General features: G+C 38.4%; 3 protein-coding genes across 6 annotated transcripts; 1 reads left to right on the top strand and 2 right to left on the bottom strand.

Moving 5' to 3' along the window:
• Nucleotides 1-335: 335 nt before the first annotated feature.
• On the bottom strand, nucleotides 336-4,470 carry LOC104421157 (vacuolar protein sorting-associated protein 60.2). 3 transcript variants are annotated; one of them, XM_010033011.3, is made up of 8 exons: nucleotides 4,375-4,437; nucleotides 4,177-4,276; nucleotides 3,592-3,743; nucleotides 3,107-3,200; nucleotides 2,097-2,168; nucleotides 1,908-2,019; nucleotides 1,339-1,490; nucleotides 336-700 (listed from the first exon to the last, which is right to left on the bottom strand). In XM_010033011.3, exons 2-8 carry the CDS (start codon nucleotides 4,243-4,245, stop codon nucleotides 647-649), a joined length of 705 nt encoding a protein of 234 aa, XP_010031313.1. In that variant the 5' UTR covers nucleotides 4,246-4,276; nucleotides 4,375-4,437; the 3' UTR covers nucleotides 336-646. The 3 variants fall into 3 exon arrangements, with proteins under 3 accessions (XP_010031313.1, XP_010031314.1, XP_039170869.1); XM_010033012.3 differs by having other exon boundaries at nucleotides 387-700; nucleotides 4,177-4,272; nucleotides 4,375-4,470; XM_039314935.1 differs by lacking the exon at nucleotides 4,177-4,276 and having other exon boundaries at nucleotides 387-700; nucleotides 4,375-4,452.
• A 997-nt stretch (nucleotides 4,471-5,467) lies between these two features.
• Nucleotides 5,468-8,113, bottom strand: LOC104421154 (apoptosis-inducing factor homolog B). 2 transcript variants are annotated; one of them, XM_010033006.3, is made up of 4 exons: nucleotides 7,752-8,113; nucleotides 6,777-7,033; nucleotides 6,080-6,525; nucleotides 5,468-5,899 (listed from the first exon to the last, which is right to left on the bottom strand). In XM_010033006.3, exons 1-4 carry the CDS (start codon nucleotides 7,880-7,882, stop codon nucleotides 5,642-5,644), a joined length of 1,092 nt encoding a protein of 363 aa, XP_010031308.1. In that variant the 5' UTR covers nucleotides 7,883-8,113; the 3' UTR covers nucleotides 5,468-5,641. The 2 variants fall into 2 exon arrangements, with proteins under 2 accessions (XP_010031308.1, XP_039170851.1); XM_039314917.1 differs by lacking the exon at nucleotides 7,752-8,113 and adding an exon at nucleotides 7,123-7,745.
• A 2,324-nt stretch (nucleotides 8,114-10,437) lies between these two features.
• On the top strand, nucleotides 10,438-10,899 carry LOC104421155 (non-specific lipid-transfer protein 8-like). The gene has a single exon (XM_010033008.2). It carries the CDS (start codon nucleotides 10,438-10,440, stop codon nucleotides 10,897-10,899), a length of 462 nt encoding a protein of 153 aa, XP_010031310.2.
• Nucleotides 10,900-12,026: the final 1,127 nt, after the last annotated feature.

The following is a 12,026-nucleotide window of genomic DNA, read 5'->3' as shown; positions in this document are numbered from 1 at the left end:
TAACTTGAGAAAACAGCAATGCAAAAATCGAAAAATTAAAAACTTCATGAACAGATTGTGATATTTTGCTACAGCCCCGTGCATAACATAGTAAGATATTTATACTTGAATTCGAAACCCTTCCAACTTCAATAAGCATTTGATCTTTTTCGAAGCTATTTGTCCTTTTTTGGTGCTCTGCCCATTCCATCACACGCCTTAATGCAAAGTAGATCAATCAAAAGTGCAAGAAGGCACAACAAGATCGATCCACGAACATGATTTATATGTGAAGACGTCAAAATTGAAGTTGTGTTATTGACGTGAGTTCAGGTTTATCTCCTCTTAGCACAAAGTGAGTCGGGATGCATTTGCCAGTTTATGCGAAAGTTGCAGCAGCATTACACTGAAACAAATCGATGCATAAGCAGAACGAACAAAAGAAATCATCCCATTACAAGCTAGCACTTGCCCTTTCATACCCGCGATTTAACCAACAAATTCCACCACTATCTGGACCACCCCATCGTGCAGAACATCATGGATGCTAGTGTCCCTATCCAAAAGGAATGTTGCCTGGGAGAAAAATCAAAATAACAAACTGCACAACATGTTTACAAAGAGGGTATGTCCGTACAGCAAGTTGCACAGACAGCATGAGGAATCTTTAATTACGTATCGAAGAATGAGGAACAGCAGGTAAGCCCAGTTCGTCGTCAGCCTGTTCAGCATAAATTCAAAGGAAAGTAGTAAGAAGATGAGATGGGGAATACTAATTTTCATAAGAAGAGAGAACGTTCAGTGCCAAATAGTGGATGCTTGAAGTGTGCATCGGAAAAAATACCATGTGCATATATGCATATGTATATTAGAACAATACATCGAAATTAGAGGCACAAAACCATTATTTGTGGAGGTCTGCTACCTCACCATAGAGAGATATGCAAAGGGAAGCATAAACTACGACATATAATCCCACTAGTGCTAAATAAAAGTATAAATGCCTAGAGGCGTTTAAGTGGACTATGAGAACGATGAAGCATTCTACTGAGGGAAAAGTACTCAAGTGACTTATTAGAGGATCTATGGAGCAATCGCATCAGGAAGAAAGGACTTCAATCCAGATTTGACAAACAAGACAGGAGATATGCATCTTAAACTGTACCGCTTCAAAGGCAAAGGAAATCAGGGTGCACCAACCATTCACAAAATCAGAGAAAGGGAGGGGGAAGGAAACTGCTAGTTTGTGCATTTTCAGTACATTTAGTATGAGCATATGTACATTTTACTGCAGTTGTAGGACAGTTAATTAATGGACCATTGGTAATGAACATTCAAAACAAGCCATATGAATTTTACCTGGGCATTGGTTCTGCCAGCTGGTACTGCATGTCCTGTTGGTGCTGAAGGCAAGTTTAGCTCTTCTACATCAGATTCCTTATCAGGTTGCAGATAAGAAGGAACTCCAACTTCTGATTCCATTCCCATGTCTGCTTCCAAAGCGTCAAGCTCTGCATTGCAAAATTAGCAAGTATGATGCTGGCATGCTGAACTAAGATCATCTATTTATCTCGTCATAATTTGTTACATTTGTTTCCATTAGAAAGCAAAATGGATGCACCTTGACAATATGTAATACATACAATAAAACTTGTTCGATGCCTCTTTTCTACTGAAAATAAAATCGGATGAAGAACCACATCCATGTATCTAGCAGGTACAGTGGACAGAGTACCTCTGGGAATGAGTGTTTGTTTTTACAGTGGTCTACCTTCACTCGGATCCAAGTCTTAACTCTTAAACAAGATTACCTTCTCACTCCCCATGCTAAACTAGCTTAAAAAGGTGCTTTCTGTCAAACAGCCTAGGTGGTAGTCATGATTTCTCCTTGCATGAAGACACTGAAAATGGATTCTGCAATTTCTTACCATCCAGGAGATCATCCTCGTCAATATCATCGGGAACATTGTAGCTTCTACCCAAGGTCTCTTGAATCTCATTGCTTACGTCCATCAGGTCCATCATCTCATCTTGCAAGCTCTGCATGAAAGAGTGGCATGATTAGAAATGGTAGATCTAAAAGAAATTAAAAGGGAAATCTTTGGTGATTAACATACATCTATATCCTGAATCTTCACAGTTTTCATCATGCCTTTCAATTCCTTGTTGGCAGATTTCAAAGCTGTCATCTGGTGTAAGATAAAGCAAAAGGATATGTTAGACCAATAAATAAACCCCATAATCAATTATTTTACAACATCAGGTTATAGAAATTGACAGAAGCACCCATAACTACACATAATGGAACAAAGCAGTCTAGAACTTAAATTAATTCACATGGTCCAATTCATTATCTCCTATAATCACAACACTTCTAGTTCTAGGAAATAATGATATGTACCAATAAACAAGCATAAATTATAGTTTTGCTGAACCATGCTGCATTAGCAGCAGATTAACTGAAATTAGATGAAAGGTTGTGGTTTAATCTTTCAGCCAATTTCTGCATGCTATAGACTACAGATTACAGGATAAACAAACACCTTGTACCAATAGTACATACAATTAGAACTTTAATTAGCACCATATAAATGACCTAAAAAATCCTGCCATAACTTTGAAATACTTCATATTTGGATGGTAGCATCCTCTGTAGCTGCTACTGTACAGCAAATATGAGAAGATAAATATACAGAGCTTTCAAAGGATTTAAAAAAAAAAGAAAAAAAAAGAGGATGAGCTTTGACTGCAAAAGGACATTGTTTGGATATGCAATTCTTGCCAGCAAGGCAACAATATTCAATCAGCTGTATAAATCATAATGAATTACCAACCTATACATACAAAGGTCACAGTTTGGATATGCTTTGCCAAAGGAGAGGAGGGGAGTATATGTAAATACAACTTAAAAGATCAAGACCACCATAAAGACTAAACTCTAGTCCCTTGTAAAAGAAGAGTAAAGGCAATTGAAGCAACAACCACAAAAAGGGGAAAAGAAGTGGATGTATTGTATGAAAGACAAAAATGAAGTCCATTGCTGGTATATTCCTAGTGTTGCCATATTACTTGTTTAGGAAATAGAGATTGAAATATTAAATCGAGGAAAAAGCTTTCTAAAACATACAGTCTGCTGAGCGTCTTTGACACCCTCCGCAGCAAATGCAACTTGATCAAGGTTGAATGTCTGATTGTACAACATATCACGTTGTCCTTCATACCTGTTTCCATAACAAGATCCAGGACATGTGAGGATAAAAAAATCATTATATGGACAACCCAAACCATTCATTATGATAATATCATTTTCCCTAAAATAAAAAATCACAAGCAAAACAGTCATTCCTCATCATACAAGACAGTCTTCTTTAATCACAAACTGATTGTCATGTATCAGACATGCAAACTCAACTTGGAGACAACCCTCAAAACAATTCGTATAGAATAATGGCAAGAGATTTTCTAAATTTAACCACAGATACTGATAAGAAAGTTAAGATTATGAACACAATGCTGTAGTATGATTACCATCTCATCTCATGATTTATTTTTTCGAAAAAGAAAATTTTCTTTACAAGTTAGATACAGTAAATGATCCGTTAAACAACTTACATTCTCTTTTGCTTGAGGACCCGCATTGCACGAGCTTTCACAGCTTCTTGAGCAGGACCAGGCCGAGTCTTTCTTATCTGTTCCTTGTATCGGCTAAGCTCAGCATCTAGCTTCTTGATCTTCTCATCCACTGTGTCACCCCTCTTGGTAATCTGAGCAGAGACACAAATAATTCAGCATCAACCCTTGGAATAAGGCGGCCAGCCTAATGAAATGGGGCTAATCTCAACCAAAAAAAAAAGAAAAAAAAGAACACGATAACAAAAGTTCCAAACACACGCACACAGAGACAAAGACGCGCAGAGAGACAACCAGATTAAGTAATCATCAAAATATCAAATTCATGAACACCCACGTCTTCCAGCGGAATTCGACAGACAACCCTATTCTCAAAATCTAATTTTGCATCCCCCCACCCCCCAATTAGATATGGGGAGGTCGAACCCTTTTCCAAAAGTTGACCCTTTTATGCATCAATCGGGGGGTTGCTCCTCGAACTCTCCACAACAAGCACCCCAATCAAGCCGCGTCAACTACAGCAGTCAAATCCAGATGGGGCCTAAAAAAAAACGCGATGAATTGTACCCGATCGGAGGCATCTTGAACGGTGGGAGGGGGTTCCTTGTCCTTCTTGACGCCGAACACTCGCTTCATCTTCTCCTTCTCTCCTCCTTCCTCTCCCTTCCTTCGAACCCCAGAAAAAAACCACAGGCGAATGAACAGATGGGCACGAGATGAATCGCGAGATGGAGGACGAGATTCGACGGTCGAACGCGATCTTACCGATGCGATGACCAGGAATGGACCGCGTGCGGAAGGAAGTAAACGAGCTTCTTCTTCTCCTTCTCTCGCAAGGAAAACCAGAAAGAGAAGCTTCCGGGAAGGAAATGCGCATGATCGGGCCTTTTTCTTCCTCGATTTTCACAGCCGAGAACGTGAATTGGGCCACTGTTTTGGGCTTCAAACGAGCCCAAAGGATCAAGCCCAAATGGCGTTGAGAAATTTTAACGTGCTATGTCAAATCTATGATGATGAAAATACTTTTGAGAAAATAATTGGTGACAAACGCTTGGCTCAGCTCGATTCGAACCACCTATTTAGCAAGAAACCATAACAGATGGAATGATGTTTAAATAAACAAAGCTTGTTGCTTGACACCCTTCCAATATGGAATGGGAAGGTGGGTGTTCAAAACCCTACCTTTTAAGAGAGTTGAAGTTGGGACGATTTAGCTTTAAATATGGATTTCAACTCTCATATTCTACAAGAAGCATGGAAAATGGATCAAGTCAAATATGAATTACTACATTTGTGTTGCATGAAAATGAGTCAAAACCGGTTAAATGGATGTATTTGGATTGAAATATTTTCAATCCGATCCACCTATTTGATAGATCTATTTAGAAGTAAGAAAACTATACTCCAAAAGAATTGGTACTTTCCTCGATCAAAATCCATAAAATTGATATGAGGATTTTCTTGCATGCTGTCAATTTCGCCTCATATTGTTTTCGCAATTAGTCCTCAGTCTCCTCTAACTTGCTCGGTTTACAAAATTGAGTCCAACTTCATCGAGCCTATGATGCAGTGGCGTTCGCCTCAGTCTGCAAGGACCGTCGCCTCTTCTTGGAGACAGGCAACCGGTGAGAGTCGCACCTCGCATGCCTCCGAACCGCGATCATTCTTATACTCTGTTCCTTCTTTTAAAGCAATGAGTTTAAGTGCCTAGGGCCAAATCAACCTTTCAACGAGAGAACTTCGGCTTATTCATGCAAGCCTATTTGCTTGTAAAGTTGGTCATTCCCAGTTGGGACAAAGGCAAGATCAAGGTCAGGTAGCACCGTAAAACTACAAAAAGACAGAGAAGACGGCGGACTGAGTACAACAGAATCGAGAACATTTCAATAATCAATATGAATCAACCTGTTTCTTAGAGTCGAGATTGCTCCTGAAGCTGATCAGGAGACTTTACATCTGATATCCAGATCAATAAAACAGTATTGACTTCGAACATCAACATACATGTAGTCGTCCAACTCTATGGAAAGGACTATGGGTTCAAGCCGAGTTGTTTCCTCGTCTTCCCCACGAACAGATCCCCAGATTTTATCATGCCAGGGACACATCCAATCACTGTTATCAGGGGAAACTGCGCCACGGCCTCTTTCCTGCCGAGCGAAACAAGAGCGATTGCTGAACCAGGCTTGTAAGTAGCCATCTTGCTTTCTCTCCCTCCAGTCATCAAAAGCTTCAAGTTCTTGACGGTAACTTCTGCATGTCGTTGAGCCAAATAACCTTGCTTTAATTCCTGAAGTTAGAACAAAACTATTAAAGGGTGATTCATGCTAATTCAAGCCTCAGAAAACCATGAAAAGCTCATGTCTAGAGACACCGTAGGACAAAATGAATGTTACAGTAGATCAAACAACAGGGACAAAGGAGAACTAAGTGGAACAAACTAGACCATGATATAGTTGGCCAATCTTACCGGAATGTCTGTGATGTCTCCTATGGCAAAGACATTGTTGTGACCTTTAACCCTTAATTGCTCATCCACCATCAATCTTCCACGATTATCCAAGCTATCCTTTAGTATAGTCTCCCTAAGCCATGAGGAACCAATTGGCTTCCCTGTGCACAAAAAATGGCAATCGGCTTTGAGGGTTTCTCCTGCAGATGTTTGATAGGTGCCATCTGATACATTGGTTAAATCAACAGATTGTTCCAGGATCACTTCTACCCTCCTTGTTGTCAACCAGTTGAATGTCTTTTGGGAGGCCTTCGGACCAATAAATTCAAGCAACCTAGACCCTCGATGCACCAACGTCACCTTCTTATCTGGAAAGTCAACACTGATTTCACCAGCAAGTTCCACGCCAGTAGGGCCACCCCCGACAATCAAGATGGAATTAGCAGACTTTATCTTATCACATTCTGGAATGTAAGAAAAAGATAAGTTACTTCGGCAAATGGCTCAGATAAGACAACCATCATTTGACCACTGCCAACTGTTTAAGACAGACAACAGCTATGTTTCTTACTTTTTTCCAATGCAATTAACTAACACATTCAGCAAATGAGCCTCTGACAATGGGGATTGTCTGTTATGACCAGAATTGGAAAGATTAAGTCTCTTTGATGGGCAAATCATCGAGCTTTCCACTTTTGGACTTTTTTATGCTCACCTGCTTTGTATTGTATAAGCCGTTCACTTCTAGATCTGGGAACTGAATCTCTGTGCCCCGTGGCAATGACAAGATAGTCAAATGGGAACCTGGAGCCATCGGCAGTCAACACTTCACCATCTCTAATGTCCACAGCAGCAGAGCAGACAATCTGGCCACTCGTGAAGTAAGCTCCATGGTCAATAACTGATCTTTCAGCAACAGATGGCTCGACCATCGCCCTCAAGCTTGCCCAAGGGATCTCAAAATACTCCTTCCTAGCCACATTCGAGTAACTTATTGTCAGAAACAAATTGCACAATGTGAAAGGAGAATGAAAACAGAAGACTAAACCTCTGATACGCACATTGGTTCAGTTGAAAACTATCTCTCTGAACTTGCTCTGCACTGCAAAGTTTTCAAAGAGGCGACAACTCCAGAACAGACAATTCAGTGCAGAGTAAAGTGCATTAGAGCATTCACTTCTCTAATTTCTGTATAACCATCTATCTGCTAACGCATCTAATGCAGAACGGCAGAAGTAACTACATAATTCAAATGCGGCAATAACAAGTTCCACAACAATACACCTCAAAAGGATTACCCCACAGACAAATTTAATTTTAAAAGGAGTACATGGTACCATACATATACAACCATCTACCATGAAAACAAAAGCGTGGAGACGCAGACTAGGCTTTTGACCCACATTAGCTTGCGCTACAAGTTATCGTAATTTTTTACATCTCTAGATCACCAGTAACTCAACCAATGACATCGCTCGAGAGCTGCGAAGTGAATGCCCCGTGCTACAGGACACGTAGAAAGATTGCATCTTTATCCACAAAAATGCGACTTTCTGGGAATTAAGCCAACAAAAGCATAAAACAAAAGAGACCCAAGTGAAAAAAACAAAGGAATTCGATCCATTTGCGCGAATTCAGCTCCGACAGATGATTAAAAACGAGACCTTTTACAAAGACAAATGAGGCTTACGGATCGATGAGAACGACGTCGGCGAAGGACTGGAAGGATTTGGCGACGAGGGAACCACCGACGCCGCCGCCGATCACCACCACCCTCTTCTCGCGTCTTCCCGGCGACCCTTCTGAGGCTGAGCTCGTCATTGCAGTTCCCTGCGCGAGCTGCTGCTCCCGCCTGCGGAAAACCAAGAAGGCCCGACTCGAGGACGATGGTTGTGCCGATCTATGCGCGTGGCGACTGGCCAATCAAGGAGACAGGGAAGGTATCAGTGAAGCGCATCACTTTGGAGACCCACGAGACAAGAATGGCGTGGAGACTCCGAGCATCGACTGCACGTATCCCCAACGAAGCCCACGAATTCAGAACACAAAAGCCGAGATTTTTCATGCTTTCAATATATTGTACATATACATAGACTTTTCCTTACGACTTTGTTTGTTTTGTGGTATATGAATAATTAAAAAGACTTTTTTTTTCTCAAAAATAATTACTTGCATTTCTTGAAATGATAGTCGATGAAAAATATTTTCATTGTCGACATCCCTATATGCTAAAAATATTTGTAAATAATAATAAAAAAATATTTCGTTCTTGCATTTGTTCATTTTTGTTAGTAGATGTAAATGATATTTTTTTAAGTAAATATTTTTCAAAGATCATTTATTTTTTGTAAAATAAACGGAGCCTTAAGATCAAATGGGGATAACCCATTCCAAGTTTTTTTTCCCCTAAGATTTGAAATAATTGTTTTTGTCAAATTTTAGAGGAAAAGAAAGATCTTCCAATAATACTGTAATTTCCAGACGTATCCTCCATTTATAGCTACGTCCAAAAACCCAAGACAGGCAACTTGTTCGTGATGAGCAAGCTTAATTAGATGATTCGGTGATAAAATTTCACCGTTGTTTCTCCACGAGTTATTTTAGAAAATGCATCTGTACATTTTATTCCCCTAACTTATGTTGCTTATGTAATTTTCTATGGGGATATTTTTTATGTAATAAATACAATATGATATTAATAGGATATAATCATATCATTGGATTTTAATTCTCATCCTATATAATCTTACCATGGTTAGAAATCTAGACGATCAAAAAATGCCTAAGTAGATTTCAGATTATGGAAATAAAGAACTTGAAACAAGCCAGGAATATCCATTCCTATACCATAGAACATAAATGATTTTAATTCTCATTCTATATAATCTTATTATGGTTAGAAATCCAGACGATCAAAAAAATGCCTAAGTAGATTTACAGATTATGGAAACAAAGAATTTGAAACAAGCCAGGAATATCCATTCCTATACCACAGAATAGAATGTGTGTGTATATATACATACATGATTCATGTACATAGACTTTCCCTTAGGACTTTGTTTGTTTTGTGGTATATAAATAATTCAAAAAGACATTTTTTTTTCCTAAAAATGATTGTTTGTATTGCTTGAAATATTAGTTGATAAAAGATATTTTTCTTTGCTGACAATAATATATGTCTAAATATATTTGTAAATAATAAGATTTTTTTTTCGTTCCTTCATTTTGTAAGTGGACGTAAGTGATAGTTTCATAAGAAGATGTTTTTAAATCATTTATTTTTCTGCAAAATGAAGGAGCCTTGGGATCAAACGGCAATAACCCATTCCAATTTTTTTTTTCTAAGATTTTAAATAATGTTTTTTTGTCAACTTTTAGAGGAAAATAAAGATCTTCCAACAATATTGTAATTTTCAGAACTATCCATCACTTATAGCTACATCCAAAATTCCAAGATAGACAACTTGTTTGTGATGAGCAAGCTTAAATTAGGTGATTCAATGATAAAATTTCATCGTTGTTTCTCCACACGTTAATTTGGAAAATGATTCAGTACATTTTATTCCCTAACATATGTTGCTTTATGTAATTTTCTATGTGGATATTTTTCATGTAATAAATACAGTTTGACATCAATAGAATATAATCAAGCCCTTGTATTTTAATTGCTATTCTATACAATCTTATTATGGTTAGAAATTCAGACGATCGAAAGATGCCCAAGGAGATTTATAGATTATGGAAACAAAGAACCCGAAACAAGTAAAGAATATCGATTCCTATACCATAGAAAGTGGTAACCAAATCCTTTGGACAACAATTACTCCATTTGCCAATTTGTCGTTGGCTCGGCTTTCATTGCAATTTTTTTTTTCTTATGGTAGGATAATAAATGATTAAATGATTGCTTTTAATTAACTATAAGAATAATAGTCTATTTTTGACGATAAAAAAAATTAAATAACATACTTATAAATTATTGTGAGGTCTACTTTTTCAAGAATTTATGACCCAAAACAAGTTTTTAAGAATTTATCGATCATAATAAGTTGTTATTTTCACGATAATCGAAAAACTGTTATGCTAGCAAAAATTTGATAGGACATAACAAGATCCCTAGATTTTCACCTTTTATCCTATATATTCTTATTATAGTCAGAAATCCAAATGATTAAAAGCTGCCTAAGTAGGTCTACAAGTTATGGAAACAAAGAACTCGAATCAAGCAAGGAATATCGATTCCTACCTAATCCTCTTGACCGCGAGTAGTCCATTTGCCAATTGTAGTTTTTTTTTCTTTCCTATTCTAACTCTCAATTTACTCCGGGACTTTTGCCCAAAATTTTCACCAATTGTAGTTGGCTTCGGCTATATATATGGAGCAGAACATTGCCCTTTCCCTCAACCCGAATTACAGAACCAACAGAAACCCCCGAAGGGAGAAAATGGGAAGCAAAACAATGTCAGATCGCCAAAATGCTACCAAAGTTCTCTTCTTCTTGTTCATCATCTTCACGAGTTCGACCCCGGCGACGTATGCCCAGGGGCCCAGTTCGAGCACGTGTGAGGGTGAGGAAGTCTTTCACTTTTTGATCCCTTGCGGACCATACGCTACGGGCGCGGCTCCGTTTCCGCCAAGCGAAGAGTGTTGCACAGAAGTGAACGTCTTGGGGAACATCGTGTCGTATGATAGCCCCCAGATCAGGGTTTTCTGCAGATGCTACAAGGAGGTTGCGCCTTCCGCAGGGTTCAAGGCTGAGCTAACCCAGAAGGTCATTACGGAGTGCGAAAACGCAATCAACCTTCCGTTGGACCCTAATATTGATTGCAACAGGTGAAGCATTTTTTTTTTTTTTTTTTTTTTTGTCTCTATATGGTAACCTCTCATTTGCCTCCATTGTTACCTTCTGAGTTAGCTCTATATTGTATTTTTTTTTTTATCTCTATATGGTATGCACACGATTTTTTTCTATATAAGATGATATGATATCCTGAGATTCGTCTGCACAGAATTCCTTATTTATGCATCGCTTCCTTCATGCATGTATGGAATGATTTGACTCTAGAATTCACTCCATTGAAGCAAGAAACAATTCTTATAATTCAAGATTCGTCTGCATGAAAGTTGTTCTTTGGCAAACTCTAGGGAGTGAAATGAGGCTTGTAATTATATGTACTTAATCATTTTCAGAATAGCTTATGTATGTTGGCTGTGTGATCTCTAGTGAAATGCGTGTTTTCCATAAAAAAGTCATATATTTGCAGATTCGGACATGTTTTAGCACACCGTGTCGTAAGTGTTATATGCCGTGCTTTGATGCTTGTCCATTCTTAGGTTATAGAAGACCTTCAATTCGTTATGTGTAAGGGCTGTATTCTTGGTATGATAATCGATCAATTTATGCTTGGATAGACTCTCATTTTTCCTTTCTTTGATGGAAGCAGTCTGTGAAGCAGCAAGTCTTCAGATGGGTCCTGATTTTCAAGTCAAGACTTTGAGGAGACGGCAGAGTTTGACACGTTTCCAGTGTCTTTACATTTTCATGTAATAATCGAATAATCAATATGAATAAAGAGTTCGAAAATTGCTTACCTTTCTTTGGCGTTATATTCCTTACCTGTTATTTACAGATCTTATCGAGTCAAGAGTTCCCCTTTTCATTTGCTTCCTTCATTCGTAAAACATCATTTTTGCAATCCTCAACAATGAATCTGAAGGATCCAATCCCATCGATGATCCTTTTCCTTTTATGGAAGATATGAACGTTTGTATCTAGATACTTTCTCGACCTTTTGGCTTAGACCAACGGGTATCAAGTACGAAAGAACCCCGTATGTCCTATGGATGAGTATATCAAACATGCCAACACAAAATACTTAACTATGTTTCAAATTACGGAAACACATCCTCTCGACAACAATTAATCCATTTGATAATTTTTATTTGGCTCTGTTAGAATACTTA

Source organism: Eucalyptus grandis, chromosome 1 (assembly GCF_016545825.1).
Source record: "Eucalyptus grandis isolate ANBG69807.140 chromosome 1, ASM1654582v1, whole genome shotgun sequence".
In the NCBI taxonomy this organism is placed as follows: Eukaryota; Viridiplantae; Streptophyta; class Magnoliopsida; order Myrtales; family Myrtaceae; genus Eucalyptus; species Eucalyptus grandis.
This window is presented reverse-complemented; position numbering and strand designations above follow the sequence as displayed.